We start from the raw sequence: 19358 nt of genomic DNA on the forward strand, positions 1-19358 counted from the left end.
GTGAATGTATTCTCTGAATATGTTTCCACCTGTTAGAGTAGAGCTTGAATTAAGACTTGTCAAGTTACATGCAATAAAAGGAGAAGTTATTTTGAAAGCCTGGCATATGATCTATGACTAGCGGAGCTGTGGAATTCATTGGCCTTTTGTGGATGCAGTCACAGAGTCATTCATATGTCCACTTTACAGCAGTGGGCGTGCCTTGGCAGTCAGTGTCTTAGCATTCATGAGCGTGGGTAGACCGTCAGTTGTCAGTGTTGTCAGTGTTACTACTGTGCAGGTTTTCGCACTTGCGCTGTACGGCTGTGACATCTCTCACGTTGTGTTTCCATACCTCGGCATGATGTCCAACGTTTCACTCCACTACTCAGGGTGTTCGCGAATAATTCAGCTCAGACTTGTTGAGCTCCCGATGAAGCTCTCAGTTTCGTGGAGCGGAAACGTTGGGACATCATGCCGAGCGGCACGCGGTTCAACCCGAAAAACGTCAGCGATTGAATAATTTCATCTCGTATTGTTATTCTAGAATCCGTATTCTCTTGTTTTCCACTGCGGGAATTTTTTTTCGCAGTCGGCTACGAAGCCACAAACCAAGCCGCCATCATTGCTCCCCGCCCCCCACACGAGCCTTCGTTAGAGGACAATGGCGAGCGGCTGCGGAGGAACGCGGTGGCTTGCGGCCACTCGTGTGCACATCGCCCCCATTCAGCTGCGGCGGCGGTGGCGGCCGTGAGGTCGTGCTGAGCTGCACCTGCGGCCTCTGAAAGGGGCCGAGCCGCACGCCGCCGTGCTAAAAGGTGGGGGGGGGGCACCCTCTTTGACGACGCGACTTCGAGCGGGCAAAAAAGCGGAGGGAGGTCTCCCCTTTATCTCCAGCGAAGAAAACCGTGGTCGTTAAGTGGGGGGGTGGGGGGGTGGTGGATTTGGTCGTAGCTCGCCGGGCACCCATGGACTATTCGCCACTTCTTGCAGATGCAGGTGGAGTCCCCAGCAGGAGCCGCTGATGTCAATAGGCGCGGCGGCTGACCTTGGTTGATCTGCCACTTTGGTATGGCCGGTATGGGGGGGGGGATGAAAGCCATATGTCCCCGGGATGCGTTTTGGTGGTACGCACATCCCATAAAACGCATTCCGCGGAATGCACGGTTTGCCCATCCCGAGTTGTTAGCCGCGGATGCGGTGAAGCGGGCGGCGTTTGCCTCGTGCCGAACTCGCGAGCGTCGATTTTAAATTCGCGAAATATGAATCCGGGAGAAAATTAAGCGGATTTAACAAAAACACCGTGATAACTCGTTCGGTTTTAATGAATCTTGGTGCCGCGTGTTTGCGCAGTGCAGATCTGATGGCCCTCGCGTTTATGTTGCAGTGTTTAGCATAGATCTGCTGCAACGTAAGATATATCACGGCGACGTTTAGGTTTGCTTGTATACCTGCCAGGCCGCTCGTTACGAAGAGCCAGCTTTTAACAAAATACAATCACGCCAATGTTATGGCCACTGCTTGCACTAAACCATTGTACGTAAATTCGGAGCTGACATGGGTCCATAATGGCGATTTTTATGGTTGCATTGAGCTGTTTAAAAAAGCCAACTGGGTGATTAATTGTAGCGACACCACGGTTAGTGTGACGTAAAAAAAAACCGGCCCTTTGTCTACCTACTTCCTGATGAAGGCCATTCCCATGCCGTGTCTGTCATGGGGACAGTTTGAACTTTATCGTATTGCTCAGCGTGGGTTGGCAAAGGTGAGCCGTAGCTGGGGATCAATCTCTGGTTGCAAGGTTCATAGTAGAGTTGCGCAAACCACGACGCCACACTTCAGATACAAGTTCTTTTTTTGTATTCATTTATTGTTTTTACTCTCACTGTTATACTTTTCTCAAACATCGCTCACGTTTTAGACTCACCCCTTTGCTTCAAATCTAGAATTAATGTCTGGACAAATGGGCCCCACCAGCCAGTGGCCACAATGGCGATTCATTAATTATCAGTGCGTGTCCAACACCACCTATAAACACTGGACTGCTTCGCCGGGCGAGTTGATTAACGAAGCCGCAGAATATGACTTTAAAGCTGCATATGCGGGGTCATGACGGCACGCGTCCCAAACAAGATCAAATGCGATGAATAGTAATAAAACAATGTACGGGCCTCTGCAGTGCGCTGGGGAGCGGAGATGTCTTTGCGTTTGGGAATTCACCGCGGCCTGGGGACTCATTGTGGATGCTAAAGAAACGGATCCTAAATAAAAGCAACATGTTTCTTTCATTATAGCGCATGTGTAAATATGCAGAGCTCGTAGGCTGTTATCTGTAATTTAATGAGGCCCTTTGTGACGGCAAATAAATTAAGTGCAAAAGCACGGAGCATCCCAATTATAATTCAAGTATGATTTTTTTTATAAACACGCATATACGTGTGTGTATATATATATTAAAGTGCCCAACTAATCAGAACTTAAAAGCCAAGATGAGCAATATTTAGCCTGGATCGATGTTGCAGCCTGCTGCGAGGCTAGGTTGTCGGCAGATAAGATGGTTTCGAAATAACTAATTGCCTTACCGCACTGCGCTCCTTTGCATATGCGTTCTTCACTTTCACAAATCTGCACTGGCCAGCATGGTGGGATGTGGTAAGATAGTCCCCGTGACCCGTAAAGCACAGGGAGGTTGCACGTGTACATATGTGTCATCTGCCGCGCCGGGGAGATGCAATCCACACCTATGACCTCTGTGCTGACCCTAACATCACGGCAGCATCCCTGGAAAGCACGTAGAGGTTTTGACCTAAACTATTTCTTTCAATTGTTTCGAAACGTATTCCTCTCGAGTTATTTTTGTGGGCTCTCTACTACAAACGGGCTCGCGAGGAAGGGCGCGTTTTCGGGCAAGGCCCCACTCCCTAAGCTCGCCCGCTCGTTCGCTCGCTTGTCTCCTGCGCCGCAGGCGAACATCTCCAACTTTGACCTCGTGATGGAGTCGGACATCGGCACGTTCCGCCCGCTCGGCTTGCGCTTCTCGGGCTCGGAGGCGGCGCGCGCCGTCGTCGCCGACGTGGCCAAGATGCTCGAGCCGCTCAACGCCACGGCGCTTCTGCCCGGCGCCGAGGGCACCGACATCGACTTCTGGATGCAGGCGGGCGTTCCAGGTATGTGTCGCGCGCCGCGGTTTCGCAAGTTTGGTGTGAAGGGGCGGTGGGCTTGGGTGGGGGGGGGGTAGCAATCTGACTTCGCAGTGAGGGTTATGGATGGGCAGCTGGGGGCACCTGGAGCGCTGCTCGCAAATGTGGAGGAGCTGTAGCCGAGGGGATAGGATGGGTGAACAACATGTGTTGAATCCCCACATCAGGTTTGTTTTCATTCCCCTATCGCCTTGGCAAAAGCATCTCTGAATCTGCAGCGCTCTGCTGAACGATGCAGCTTACGTTGTTTATATATAGAGATATTTGCAATGTATATCTTTTTTTAATGTATTTTAACGGTTAAAACTGTTTGGGTGAAAACAATACATACGTTTTAATGTTATATGAAGTAAATTTGTCCCTAGCCCCTGTGCATAGTATTTGGCCGCTGTAAATATCCACGTGATAAGCCGCTACGTTGAGCTGTCATTTGTGGCCAGGTCGCTTCTGAAAAAAGAGCTACAATGGTGAAATTAAAATAGAGTTTATCGTTAAAAAATTGTTTAATTTACTTGAAATATAGAGGTCATCCGGGCGTGGCAGTTGTGTACTGGATTTTTTGCAAAAATATTTTAATTTCAAAACGTGGCTAGCCAGATTTTTCAACTAGCTGGACCAACTGGGGGCCTGAAAGTCTATTTTTTAGTCTGCCAAGAGGCGTTGGGGCCGGGGCGGGGGGGGCAGATTACCTCCCTGTCCCAATAAGGTACGAGCCATGCACGATGGCACATTGCACGTCCTATTGTTGTTTTTCTTCATCCCCTTCATTGTCTCACAGTTGCTTCCGCCTACAAACCTACACGCTGACCTCGTTAACATTTAAAACTAATTAGTTGGCGACGCTGCCTTGGCATTGGTACACAAGCGCAGATAACAAACATTCTCAACACATTCAACCTCTCTGACCTATTCATATTCTTGGTTCTTTCGATAAAGTCACGTAGATAGAAGAAAAAGAAAAAAAAATCATTATCAATTTAAATAATAAAAATAAAATAAAAATAATTGAAAATAATAAAAGCAAAAAACCCACAATTAATATTTTAAAAAGTTTAAAGAGTAAAATAAAATTAAAAAATTCAGTGCATTTCAGAAGGGGGCCATTCCCCGGAACATCGCCTCTTATGTATTTTTCATTTCAAGGCCACGGCGTTATTGACACGTGTGTTGAGTTTCTGCTTTCATATTATGTTTCTGTCGTGATGAGTACTGTGCCAAACCACACAAACTGATTTCATTGCTCCATCTCCTAGGTGGATGAACCCCCTCTGACACGTTCCATTCCGTGGCTGCCACTCCGCTATTATTTTTTACCATTGGTCATCATTCCTTCCTGTGACATGTCCTTCCTGAGGCGACTTACCATTTAATGAGTCAAAATTGTTTTGCATTTTAAAAACAGATGCGAAAATTGATTGGCATTACAAAAGTGTGATTCATTTTTACTTTAACCACTATGTCTCAAATAGCACAAAGCTAAATGCCAGTGGTGTATAAGGCTATGGAAAAATAAAATATTATCATGACCCTGAATGTATTTGCTGTAAAAGGCCAGAAACTATATATCACAAAGTGGCATTGGAATTGTAAGTCATCAGAATTAAAATACTGTAGTAATTTTCTATTGTTAAATGTGCTTGTCAGTAAAAAAAAAAGGTTAAGTTATAAAATTTTGGGACATATGCGCGGAGAAGATTTAAAAAAGAATGTTGCTCATCCAATTGCACATAGCAGCCCCCTTTTTAAAAAGAGATTACAGCCTTTCGCTCAACAGTATTTGATGTGTTTTGCATTAATGGGTGTAATTAAAATACCATCATGGTTGTTAATTACTGTGAAGTGCATTTAAAGTACAGAAAAATCCTTGCTTGCATTGCCCTGTAAGACTTTGATGCATTTATTGAAAATACTATATACCAACATAAGATTAATGTCTGTGAGAAAAAAACACATATCTTGTTATTGCATAAATAATTCCATTTTCCAGAGTGAATGTGAATTAAGAAAAAGTCCATCAACGAATTCTGGAAATTATATATGTATTTTATAAACATTATAGGAAAAAAAGAGAATAAATTGCACTTGCCCTGTAATTATTCACACAGCTGTGCATTGTTATGGGATTTGTGAAGAGTGCCTTGTGCAATTACATTTTTATGGTTCTAAAATAATTGTGTTTTATTTTGCAGATTTTTCAAACTTTTGTTTTCGTGCATTCATCACAATGTGCTATTGAGCAGAGTGCGTGTGAAGTGGAATATGTGTGAGAGCACTCGTGAACTTGAAAATTAATGACTCAACGCGAATCATAGAATATCCTCCTCTATGTGTACAGTAAATATGGAATATTGTGGAATCCATTCCCTGTTGATGGGATATTCCTTGGCACATTTTACATCAGTAACACCAAAATTAAAGTCAGCATATCATAATGTTGTGGAATTAAAACTGACTTTTGTGTAAACGTAACCTCAGGGAACACCAACACCGTTGCTGAGTATTACGATGCCCTTTTTGAAGTTAAGTTTTGAAACCCCAGCAAAGGGTTTTTAAGAGATGCAGGGTGAATTTCAGTGATGTTTTTTCAGGGGGAACGAGTAACAGTTAACCGCTTAAATTTCGATTTAAAGCTTTCGTGACTGCAGGGATTCATCTTCTTGGTTCTTTCGGTAAAGTCACGTAGAAGGGAAGTAATAAAATAATAAAAACAAAACATAATAAAATAATATAATTCTCACGACGTTTCGGCTACAACGCAAGCAGCTGCCTGAGAATTATATTATATTATTATGTTTTGTTTTTATTATTTTATTACTTCCCTTCTACTTGACTTTACCGAAAGAACCAAGAAGAGTTAACCGCTTGCTCGCTGCCTCCAACGGTTGAAGTCGGGCCCCCCTCCACGCTCATCCTGCGGTGCGTCCTTGAGTCTGCGTGTGACTTTGTGATGCTGTGCGTGGCGGCCGTCCGCTGTCGTCAGAGCATGGCGAAGATGGGCACCTTCAAGGCCCTTGATTTTATTGTGTTATTTTAGCTAGGATTTTTATATAGTGCTTCTGTCAAAGCGCTTTACAAGACCCATAATAGAGGTTTTTGGGTTAGATCGTGTAAATATAAATGTGTCGTTATACCCGCCACCACCCGACACAGCCAATTAGTGAGGTTTGTCACGTAAACGAAACATGCCGATTCGTTGCTAGCACAGCACACCGATGTGTTGGAGAGTAAACCCACAACGTTTACAATTCGAGTACGACGTTTCGCGCAGTCATTACAACTAGCATCATCCAGGCGACAGCGAGAGATGTGGAGGAATCCTCCTGGTCGCGGAAGCCTACGTGTGAAGCCGCTTTACAAGAACTAAAAAGGGTACATTAGTATTTGCTGGTGCGGAAAATGGATGGGATTATTGTGTTGGGGTGGTGATGTCAAGGAAGGGTGACGATAGGAAAAGGGGGAGGGTTAGGAAGGAGAAGGGGGAGGAGGGTGAAGGTTTTAAAGACGAGGACAGGAATTGGTAGAGGGATTCGCTGTTGAACGACGATGAGTCTGAGCGACCGCCAAATTTATTTTGCCACTCATCAACTATTGAATACTTGGACGAGTTAACAATCGGATCTTCTTGGTTCTGACAAAACTGAGTAGGAGCACGTTTTGATTGTCCTCAATCGTTAAAACAATTTAAATATCGAGCACTGCCCAGTGCAGCAGAAAGGAGGGAGGGGGTTTCACTCAATACAATCTGTTATTTGAAGCTGTTTTGAAATGGAGTTGGCCATTTGGCTTAGAGTTCAGAGCATTCGTGCGACACTGCTGAGACCCTGCGTTCAAATCTGGGTTTCACGCGTTGCTTTAAACAGGGTTCTCAAGTGTAATGAGTAGATTGTCTCCGTCTGGTCACCACTGACTGCACACAAAAACACAATACGTTCAAGCCTTATACTTCGTCAAAATCATCAGCCACGGTTCATCCGCTGCTGGTTGAAGGCCTCACCAAGCTGCCGTGATCCCCCATGATTCTGCGATGTAATAAATTGGCTAAACCCCCCCCCCCCCCCCCAAAAAAAAATGTGCATATAGATTTTTTTTTCTGTGAGGTGACGAGTAATTTCAATCAGAGAAGTGCGACCTAAGGGATAGAAGGGCCACTTGACGACGACTTTTTTTTGGTAGAAGTCCTGTGAAAAATTACATGCGAGATTGTCCTCATGGATTCCTCACGACGCGATGCCTGTGACACAATTGGAATACATTTGCGGTGCGGGAGAAAATAATTCTTTTGGGGAACAAAATTACTGCTTTTAGGTAAGCAAGGCTGCGTGCAGGGCTATTACTTACGCTGTGAAAGTGCCCCAGAGTCGGCCACGGACATAGTCGCGCTGCTGTGAAAAAGCGGTTGCCCGTCGCAGCCGATATTATCGAGGGAATGCGTGTAAAGCAAACTGCTTACAAATGACTCGCCGGCACGATGTGAAACGGCGATGTTTTGGGCGCGAGTCTGTCCAGGACTTCGCAGACATATCATTATACATGAGGTAAAACATGGTTTCTTTATCCGATCCCCATCGCTCATGCTGGCCACGATAATGTGATGCTATCAGAAGATTAGGCGCAGCTTGATTTGTCGCCTGGTCCTAAGCCTGCGCTTATCTGTGGAGGCAATGTGAGGAATAACTTGTGGCCTGACAAAATCAGATAAATCCTAAAATAAGGTTTCTCATTAACTGCACCACCCTTTCTAGTAAAATCAGGGAAAATGCGACTGGCGTTTAAACTCTCTCCCTCGCTTCGCAGGTTTTTGCTGCAAAATCTGGGCTTAGCCTGTGCCAGAGTTGTCACTGACATATGTTCTGTGTACGTGAGATGCTTCTGTCACGAGGTTGTATTTGACCTGGGTAGTGTAATGTGCGTGATGGCTGGTAGCCAACGTTTCTCCAGCAAGAGAATGGCCCAGTTATGGTCCAGCATCGGCGCTAGGAGCCTGGGTTTGCCCTTTCTCTGTGAGCCACGAGATTCTGTTGACTTGGCTCCTTTTTTTTTACGATCAGTGGAAACAAGAAGATGCTCGGTGTCGTCGGCACTTTGCTTCGTTCATCATTTCGTATTTTTTTTTACTTTGCTTTATGTAACCCCCCCTCTCGCTCACTCGCTCTCTCGCTCACTCTCTCGCTCACTCTCTCGTTCTGCACCCAGCAGGTAGGGAAACCACTCTTCTTGGTTCTTTCGGTAAAGTCACGTAGAAGGGAAATAATAAAATAATAAAAATAAAACATAATTAAATAATTCTCACGGCGTTTCGGCCACAACGCAAGCAGAAGATGAATCCCTGCAGTCACGGAAGCTTTAAATGGAAAGGAAACCACTCTGTTAGACAATTTAAAGTCAGCATCTATTATTTTTTTTGTAATCTCCCGCCATGTGTTTTGAACATAAACATGGACAAGGCAAGTGCACTGATCAAGGGACACAAGGGACACACTTGTGACTGTGAAGGATGACAATGGCGGGGTTTCTTCCAGCAGTTGATGGATCATGGCTGATGATGATGGGTTCCGGAATTCGCCCAAGCAACAGCACACGTCAAAGCTATGTGTATATGTTGAACTTCTTTTGTATTTTGAACTTCTTTTGCACCGTACGTAGCCCACCGTGCTAATCGGAGGCGCCAAGGGCCCACGCTATCTCGCGCCGGCTCACATTTACTTTTAACGCATTTGCAAACACATTCACTGCAATCCCATCTGGTTGATTTAATTCACATTGAAATCTGAGAACATTTTATACACACAAGACCTCAAAATCTCTGTGTTGTGTGTCCCTGCTTTGACTCATTCTTTTTACCATGAGGCTCCTAGTGGGATAACTAGTGCAACCCTTGTACGCTTCAAGAAGAATCTGTCCCAGTAAGTTTGAAATGGGCAGTTGGACGTGTTTCTCGGTCGTCTTTGACGTAACTAACTCCTTGTGGATTACCGTACACCCTCTTCCGCAGCAAGCTACTGAAAATTAAGTCCTGTTGAACTTCACACGGCTTTATCTCTTAACATTCGGTTTTTATTCGAGGTATTTGATGTTGTTTCCACTATTTGTTCGCACGTGTACTGTATACTTGTATTACTTTGGGACCCAGGTGTCCCTTAAACAAAAGAGTCCTCCAGTCTCCGTGGACTCTCGTGTGGTTTAGAGTACGTGAATGTGTTTATACGTAGGCATGCATGCGTGTCTGTACGTATGGGGAAGCGGTAGTGTAGCGGTTAGCGCGCTGCGCTACGAACTCGGCGGCCCGAGTTAGATTTCCGCTCACGGCCAACATCAGTGCTGATTATCCAAACCGGTCCTGGGCCTCCCCTAGGTCGACTCGGCCTCAAATGAGAACCTGGTGCGGTGTGTAAACATCGCCACTGGGGAGACAAAGGCAGCCGGGCGTGGTGCTGGCCACCCACCCCCTCGTGTGCCGTGCCAGCCTTCGTGGGTGCTCGCTAACAACACTTGCCCCAACAGTCTGTTAAGGCTACACGGGGGACCTTTGTCTCTTGTGGTCAGCCTGGGCCTGGGAGAATGCTGCAGAAGCACCGGCATGTGGGCCCAGCCTCATTCGAGAACTGAGCCGGCCAAGTTCCCAGTGGTCATGGCAACACGGCCCCGTGTCAAAGTGCAAAATTGGTTTGCTTATTGCAAAGTGAAATATTGCTCGCTCATTTGCGCGTGACTGAATCCGTCGTAAGGGCAGGCACACTGCTGACTAATGTTGCCGTTGCACTTTTAGCTCTCTGGCCTCATTAATGGTCTGTAAGTGAATCGACGCTTTTTTTTGTTCGTGCAACATCACACGTCAGAATATTGGATGGGCAGGGACGGGACCTCGATCCGCCGAAACGTGGCCTCGGAGTCCAGCGAGCATTGCACCTCTCGCTCAGCCAGACGAAGTCGTCGGGGGGGGGGTGGGGGGGACGAGTGTTCCGTCACGCCGGTCGCACACGGCCAGGGGCCGCCTTGCGTTGCCCTCTTGGCTTGCTGTAGGTCCTGACAATGTTGAAGAGCAGCGATGCTGGACTTGCGATCCATAGGTCGCCAAGTGCGGGCTACTCTCACCTCATCTGAGAAGTCTGGCCAGCATGTAATGAGTATACCAGATACCCTCTCGAGTGGCTCTCATGGTCTCCCTCTCGGTGAAAGCCCTTCCACCAGCAGTAGATTCAGGGCTACATCCTTGACGTGTTGTGCCCAGGAAATGCATTGCAGTCTCAGTGATCATTTTGAAAGTGATATTGCCTGGGAAGTTGTTATCATTTCCAGAAATCATTATTGCCTTCCGCAGACAATTTCAAGCAGTTGCAGAAGACTTTAATGGCCACAGATGTTTGCAAATTGTCTGGCGGTGTGTGGTGTGGAAAAGTGTGGACACTGCCACCTTACAAGACATCTGAAGTTTAGTTTTAAGTTCACTTGAGTTATTACACGGATTATTCCGTTCGGCCAATCGCACTGCTATTTTACACGGGCGAGATATCCGTGGTGCCTGAGCACAGCGACAACAACAAATAAAAACGTCGATATCGCAGAGATATTGATGTACAGAAGGTCCTTAAGGAACATTGCACAGCTAACATAAATGAAACAAACTCGAGTTGAATAAAGTGCAAGTCTAATATGAAAACTTAGGTACACGTTCACGTCAGCTCTACATTTTAGCCAAACACTCGGGAGAAAGATCAACACGACCACGGGAAGAGAGACACGCAAACTCAAAATATACAGCAGGCGTCACGGTTGGGATCGAACCCACGACCTCCTGCATACAAGGCGAGGGAGTTAACATCTGTTACAGTGGAGAAAAAAATTAACCCGTAAAAACAAAGTTTTTCACTATAAATCCTTTATATGCGTGGCGGCTAGAGTCCTCTCGTCCTCTGGCTTGAGATGGCTGCCACCTATGGGTCAGATGATTGCCTGCCACCATTAAGCAATTGGTAATTAAATATCTTTTTTTTTTCCTAAAAAGTGTAAAGTTATGGAAAAAAATTTTCACGAAAATAAATTGTCATGCACAACGAGTCTGTGTGCAAAATGTCAGCTCGATTAGATCACGGGAAGTGGGTTAAAAAACGACCGAAAGATTTGCACGGTCGTAAGCGCGCAAGCAAGCAAGCAAGTGAACTTAATATAAAGGATTTAAACAAAACAGTGGCCATCAGGTGAGCCCTGTTCACGTCTCAACTGCTGGTAATCAGGACAACGCTTGTGTTTTCTGTGTACAACGTAGATACGTATACGGTGACGTAAAAACACGCGGCGTGGAATACGAGGCAAAATACCCTTGATTATGGGCTGTCTAGTTGAGGCCCTTCTGCCAGCAGTGGTGTGAGCGGGCACTTTCTGGGCCGCACCTTTACCTTCTTTACTTTGATCGAGCCAGGAGTGACAGGACGAAAGCACAAGGTTTGTTGCGGGGAAACCTCTTTTTTCAAGAAGGTTGGTCGGTTGCACGACACAAGGCATCAAAAGCCAGGGAAGCGAATAGTCCTTTGAATATTGGTTTTATTGATGACAGTGCCGGAGTGGCTCATAGTGCAAACACCTGTGAATTCTCAAGTGTATACAACGTAGATACGTATACATACATGTACGTAAGCGTGCGCAGTAACTCCTTGGACTAAGAAGGGGGAGCCCAGTTGGTCCGGCTACTTGAAAAGTCTGGCTAGCCACGTTCTAAATTTAAATACATTTTTAAAAATTAAATACACAACTGCCGCACCCGGGTGATCTCTGAATTGCAAGTAAACTAACGTTTTTTTTTTAACTATGAACATTTTTTTCTTTTACCAGTTATGACCCACTGAGCTCTTTTTCAGAAGCGACCTGGCCACAAATGACAGCTCAACGAAGTGGCTTATCGCGTGGAAGTTTATAACAGCCAAATACTCTAAACGCACGTTTCTAAGTGTGGAGGGGAAAAAACGGAGAACCCGGAGAAAAATCCACACGATCACGGAGAGAGACATGCAAACTCCGAATACACAATCGTCAGGGTCAGGATCAAACCCACAACCTCCTGTATACCAGGCGAGGTAGTCAACATCTCACCACCGCGGTGCCCTATCGCCACCGCGAGTACTGTGTACCGACCATCACACCATGGCAGCACCACTACACTCATTTGCAATGTGTGTACAGCAAGCAGAGCTCGTAGTCCCCGGGGATATTAATGGCGGTCGGCTGACCAGCAGGGGACAAAGAAGAGGGCATTGACCGTGACTAACGTCCGTTGCTTTTCTTGGCGCTGGCCTTGTGCTGCGGGCACGGTTAATGGATCTTTTCACACGCGTCCTCCAGTGCGAGTGAAAGTAGTTGCCTTTTAGCAGAGACACTTTGCATAGGAATTGTCTGCGAGCCCTTGAGAGTTGTTTAAATTAAAATGCAATCAACCAGAACTATTCATGACTGAGAGCTCCTGGATATTGATAAGGGCTACAGTCCTCTGGGCTTTGCCTTGAATCCATCATTTTAATTAGTTTTTTTCTTTCATAATCTTCTCTCCATTCTTCATCTACCCCTTTTCCTAGCGTGCACTTTTCTTTTCCCGATTTCGACTCTTGACGTCGCTGAATGTGTCCATTTGGGCGCAACGGCCATGAGCAGTGTTTTGTCGGCACAATTCTTTTCTTAATAGGACACAGATGCTAAGCAGATGCATGTTGTTACAAAAAACTACTTTACCAGTGCTTCCCTTGAGTAGAGCTAATGTGATATGAAGCTGTGATTTACCTTTGAGAAAGTATAGTTAAACGCCGCCGGAAATTATGAGACTTTATCAGCAAGTGCGTTTAAGTTTTATTCTTTTCGATAACAGTAATTAAGATTTTTTGTTATTAATTTGATTGCAATTGTGTCGCCGTTGTCAGGAGACAAAGAATGTATTCAAAACTTTTGCGGGAGCAGCGCATAATCCCATGTGTTTCAGAATCTTCTGTGGAGGTAGATGTCACACAACTACTTCTGAGATCCTTTCAAGTGACCTCTTTAATCCACACACATTCGGTGCCCTCTCTGCACCATCTACTGTGAGATAAATGTTTGTCACATGACAGTAGAACAAATATTTTTAAATGTCAGAGCTATAAATTCACTAAAAAACAAGTTTAATTTGGTAGGATTTTGTTTGCAGGCAGTGATCACTGCTGAGACCCCTGAACTTGCTACAGTGGAGAACTTTGTATAAACCACCCAGGCACCTTCACATTCTTAAGAGGTTTTTTCTTTTCTTTCAAAACGTCTGAATAACATTGTTCTTATGGAAGCATTTATTCCATTGTCAAGAAATATGAAGTTCGAGATGGGTTAAAATAAACCATTCTATTCTGTCTCTCTATATAGAATGTACAGTCCGTGGACATATTAGATTATCAAGCCTTATTTGTTTAAGCTCGAAAACTTTGGACCGGTTTTGACCTTCTGGGTCTCATAGGCAGAGTCGGGCTTGTTAAACAAATGCTGCCGGATTACCAGATGCCATTGGCAACAAGAGCACCCCCATAAACAATCTAGGGGGCCCCGCTCAGTGCCAGAAGCAACGGTGAACACCAACTCGTGACGTGTTGCCACGTAACATCATGGACAAAAAACAAAAAATATAAGCTGAACGCCATTCCGTCTCTGCACGGAGAGCCACAGCGAACCATTTTGGCGCCTGGGCAGGGCAAGGTGCCAGCCTCGCCCACCCCTCCCGCCGCTACGATGCGGGGGGGCACTACCCCGCCAACAATGTGAGCGACTCTTCACCCGCCGCTTGCTGCTTCGTTACCGACAATCGGGCTACGCGTTCGTGAGATGCCTCCTTCGGGGCAACCGCCTCCGACCTCGCTGCCATTGCTACGGCGCTGTCTCCGCGTACAAGCAAACAATATCGATGTATCTGTGGAGATGGGGGTGTTGGAAAGGGCGTCGGTGGTTAGGGCTCACCATGGGGAGGTTTTAAGCCTGTGTAGCCAAGGGTGAGAAGGGGAACAAAAGTGACCGGTTAATGATGTGCACTGCTGACTTTCCACTGCATTGTTTAAGCAGTTCCTGGCAACCATTGCCCCGAGCAAGGCCAAGGCTGTCCTATTTCACCCTCTAAAAACAAATTCCAGACTGTTTTTCACATAACTTTGCTGTCTTGGCAAACGCAGCGTGCTCATTGTGGAAATGTTATTTTCAAAAAAGTTGCATCTCTTTTTAAACTCGTTTAACCTCAACGACATTTCCTTCGGTTGATTGCTTATTTATTCGATGGGTTTTCCATCACTTTAATTTCAAATGTGTAAAAAAAAAAAAGAATTTACATTATTGAAATTGAAGCACATTTGAGACATGCTGCAAAATTAATTGAAAATGGAGATTTTATTCAAGTTAAAACGGAATTGGCAAATGTCACTTGCCACGAAGCCAGATCACCGTTTAATTACAAAAGTATTGTTATATTTAGTGTGTCAGTGAATTTCCATGAATCTCTGCGTGAGAGCACATGCAATGCCAATTGACCGAGGCCCGTGTGGCCACAATGACAAACATTGCCCTGATTACCAGCAGTTGGGAGGTGAACAGGGGTCACCTGATGGCCACTTTGCTGATTTTCTTTTTCTCCTCTACTGTAACTGGTGGCGAGATGTTAGCTACCTGGTATGCAGGAGGTCGTGGGTTCGATCCCGACCCTGACGCTTGCTCTATATTTGGAGTTTGCGTGTCGCTGTCTCTCCCCGTGGTCGCGTGGACTTTTCCTCGGGGCCCTCTGATTTTTCCCTCCACATTTAGAACCACATGCGTTTATAGTATTTGGCTGCTATACATTTCCACGTGACGATAAGCCACTTCATTGAGCTATCATTTGTGGCCAGGTCGCTTCTGAAAAATAGCTATATAACTCAGTGGGCCTTACCTGGTAAAATTAAATAAAAATGTTTTTATAGTTTTTTAATATTTTAATTGGGGCACAGGCTCGCGGGGGCATCTGGCTTGCCTTTCACCTACAGCTCGACCAGTGCTCGTTGCGCAAACATCAATCCCAAAGACCCACATATTCCAACCTTGCCAAACGAACCACGGTCAAGGCTTAAAGAAAGGTGCAGCGCTGCCATTACTTGCCCACTGCTGGCTGAAGAGCCTCCGCTCTGGAGGGTACGTTTGGCCTACTTTTCCACGCTGGGCAGACGCCTTGAAAGAGCTAGAGGGGTAGAAGTTCCCACACTTTACCCCGCCATCCTGTAATCTGCCCACCGCTAGACTGGCTTACGCTGCTGGGAAGACAGAGGTGGGGGATTGTTTTTTTTTAATCCTTTATATTAAGTTCGCTTGCTTGCTTAGGACCGTGCAAATCTTTCGGTCGTTTTTTAACCCACTTCCCGTGATCCAATCGAGCTGAAATTTTCCACACAGACTCGTTGTGCGTGACAATTAATGTTCGTGAAATCCAAAATGTTACACTTTTTAGGAAAAAAAATATTATATTTAATTACCAATTGCTTAATGGTGCAATGCAATCATCTGACCCATAGGTGGCAGCCATCTCAAGCCAGAGGACGAGAGGACTCTAGCCGCCACGCATATAAAGGATTTATAGTGAAAAACTGTGTTTTTACGGGTTAATTTTTCAATCATGAACCATTGTTTCGACTGGAGCTGTGTGAGATCAAATCGGCGACCTTTGGATTGCAAGTCCAGTGTGCAGCTGACCATTGCACCATTATGCACCATGGAATCTAATCATTTTTCATTGCAAATTATTCATAACGGGCAATGCCAATGAAATGTTCAATCTATTTTTCAGATGTCTTAACCAGTCACCATTCTCAGGAAAAAAGCTGTTTTAGATTGCATGGCTATAATGGATTTATATTTTATATATACATAATTTGTAATCTATCAATGATATAATTTTGATGAAGGACATATTTATAAAATCATGTCGAGTTCTCAAAAATACATTTTCCAAACCAGCGACTTTTTCATCAAGAAAGTAGAACACAAAGCCTTCCTCATCAATGTTAATTTTATGTTAAAGGCCACGCTGATTAAAGAGATTTCTTATTTTTAGTTCACCTAATATGGGTTTGCCTCCATACAGTACGTCTCCATTCATTTTCCTTGCCATTCTCTACCTCACTCGTACGTGTGACTTCCTTTGCAGAGTTAATAATGCTATGAATTTAATCACCAACCTCACTTCTACAAATTAGGATTTTTCTTTTTTTACTGGAAGCGTTTTCTTAGCATTATTAACGTGCCGGGAAACGAGTTTTTTTTTTTAATGCGATTAACTGCGTATGAAAAAAACCCAACCAAATTAGTAAAGCACAAATGTACGGGGGGAGGCTTTTGGATAAATGACGTTCGTGTTGCTACCCATTCCTCTGCTGTTGTATAACGAGTGCAAGGGACTGGGAGCATGGTCAATCTTCATCGTGCCTGGCTGCAGTCTCTCGCTCACGCGTGACACGACAATCATCCAAACCAGAACTGTCGCCCCGTCGACTCGCAACGTCTGCTCCTGATCCTAATTCACGTCGTTTACGATGAACCGATTTGCTTTACGCGTCTCAAGTTTTTACGATCGAAATCTTCGCCTTCACCATCTGCTTTCGAGATTCAACGTGTCACCGCTCGTGCAAGTTAATTGTGTGTGTGTGTGTGGTCAAGAACTGCCGAGGCAATAAATCGTAAACATGTTTACACCGATTCTTGCAAATAGCATGTGTTTCTCTTCAAGTGGCTGGATTATTTAATATTTGCATCGTCAATTTCATCATCATCACCGCTACAGTACACACTTGATTATTTCCTTTGCTTTATACCGATAACACACGTGTAATGGTTTACTTCTACACCCTGAATTTACACTATTTTGGGTCACAATTCTCTCCAAAATTCATAATCTTTTTCAACATCTCATTTGTAATCTCTTAATTATATTGTCTGTATCGTTTGTAGTGTGTGCATTGTTGGTTCCGATTTCTCGTGCATGTTTTGCCCATCAAATTTGTTCTTTCTCCTTTGTGTTGTCTGTCTCGTATGTTGTCTCATTTGCATTGTTTATCTTTTGTGTGTCAAACCTGTTGCACGGTCAATCTCAATTGTGCCATCTCGTTGTCGTCTTCTGTGCTCTGCCTGCCGCGTATACATCGTTGGTCTCACGTTCCTGATGTGAACAAACACGTGCATACAAGTCGTAACCACTCGGCTCTCCCGTGCACAATGGCGTGCGCGTCTCGTGATTGCGGTGGTGGCCGGTGGGTCGTCATCGTGTCGGTGGGACACGGAAGCCTCCTGGAAGGGGTGGAGGGAGGAGGGTTGTGTATGCAGTTGAGCAGATAAATATATATTTTTTAATTCATAGGCGAGGCACAGGCCTCCCGGATTCTTATTTTTTTTTTTACAAATTTTTTTATTGAACCAGGTAAGGCCCACTGAGCTATATAGATCTTTTTCAGATAAGACCTGAGCACAAATAATAGCTCAACGAAGTGGCTTATCACGTGGAGATTAATAGCAGCCAAATACCCGAACTACACTTTAATTCTAAATGTGAAGGAGGAAAACGGAGGACTCAGAGAAAATTCCACGCGACCACAGAAAGGGAGCACATGCAAACTCTGAATGTGCAGCAGGCATCAGAGTTGGGATCGAACCCACAACCTCCTGTATACCAGGCGTGGTCGTTAACATCTCGCCACCGCTGGCACACAACGGTGGCAAAATGACGAGCCGCTACTGCTCAAACGTAATCATCGCTTGTAACGGTGACATGGTTACGTGTGCCGAGCTGATACTACACAATTTCTCATCCGATGACGCACACTACCCCCCCCCCCTCCCATGTTTCATGTCTGCCAGGGGCCAGTCTGTATGACGACGCGAGCCGTTACTTCTGGTTTCATCACTCGGACGGTGACACGATGAGCGTTCAGGACCCCGGAGACATGAACCGCTGCGCTGCTCTGTGGGCCATCGTTTCGTACATCGTGGCCGACCTTGAGGACATGTTGCCGCGATAGCCTCACGGTACATCTTCACGCGTTCGCGACGCGATGGTGAAATCGACCGACGGCCTCTTGTGCACACCTTCGTCCCTCGCGCCAAATATTAATCAAATCATTCAATCGGTGACCGGGCGAGAGGTCAACGAGGCAAGTGTCAATGTGATTTCGAGCGCAAATTATCGTTGAGGTGGTGCCGCGTCTCCTGTTTGCAGCACCTGAGCCAGCGGCATCTGGCGGGGAGGGGGGGGAGTGAATCTATCTGCCGGACAACCACTTTTAACTTCCCCACGAAGTGGTGGACATTTATAGCGCCCCGAGGCAACCACCTGCAAACAGGATTTGAATTTTCAACCTTCCGATTGTGAGCTGCACCATCCACATGATAAGCCCCCACAAAAAAGACAACAATACCCTTGCGCAAAGAACACCGTGTTATTGTCCACTTTGTGACACAGGTGGCTCTGATGTTATTCTCATTATAAAGTAACTTTTCCGAAAAAATTAAAAAGTCTTTGAAAAGATACTAATTTATTATTAAAACTCTAGTACCTTAACCTGCTCCATTTTCAAGTGAAATGTTTGAAATCGCGAGTACGAGAAAATGTTGTCACGCTTTAATATGTATGTTACAGCTCTAAAGAGATCGTGTTAAGTACGATCTAACACATTTGCTGGTTAATTGATTTGCCGTCTTAATTTGACTGCATTTAAAACTTTGAGATGTAATTTTCTGTATTTTATCTCGATAATGAGACATTTTCCGTAAAAAAAATTGGTTTGCTGCACTTTGGAATATTTTTAGCAAATTTGTATGACATAAGATTGTGACCCTTTTATAATTGCCTTTTTAAAAGTGTAAAAAAGTGTGAATATTACAATTAAAGCTAAGATTAAGCATTAATCAGAATAAAACTTTTCAAATCATTTAACTTTTTGCATTCAAGTAGTATATTTCTGCGTATTAAGGATGAGTGGTGAGATCAATCCATTCTTTGACAACCAATTAATGAAAGGCTCAGATGAAATGGAGGTGTTTTTCTTCAGCTGGTCCACTTTATATCTGTGGCTGAAATGAAATGCGATGAGCTCTTAAACTCTCTTTCACAGATGTCCAGTAGGGGCAGGTCAGAATGTTACAACTAACGATACAAAAACACGATAGCAGTGC

At 45.0% G+C, this 19358-nt stretch overlaps 1 protein-coding gene across 2 annotated transcripts in view; it reads left to right on the forward strand.

The window, feature by feature from the left end:
* CPQ (carboxypeptidase Q) overlaps window positions 1-19119 on the forward strand; it is a 65568-nt gene extending 46449 nt beyond the window's left edge. For both annotated transcript variants that reach the window (XM_078593675.1, XM_078593676.1), the window contains exons 8-9: window positions 2945-3146; window positions 18045-19119. In XM_078593675.1, the coding sequence (XP_078449801.1) occupies window positions 2945-3146; window positions 18045-18205 (363 nt within the window). In that variant the 3' untranslated portion in view covers window positions 18206-19119. The remainder of the gene's footprint in view (window positions 1-2944; window positions 3147-18044) is intronic.
* The last annotated feature ends 239 nt before the right edge of the window (window positions 19120-19358 follow it).

Source organism: Lampetra planeri, chromosome 4 (assembly GCF_965212315.1).
Source record: "Lampetra planeri chromosome 4, kcLamPlan1.2.h2, whole genome shotgun sequence".
NCBI lineage: Eukaryota > Metazoa > Chordata > Hyperoartia > Petromyzontiformes > Petromyzontidae > Lampetra > Lampetra planeri.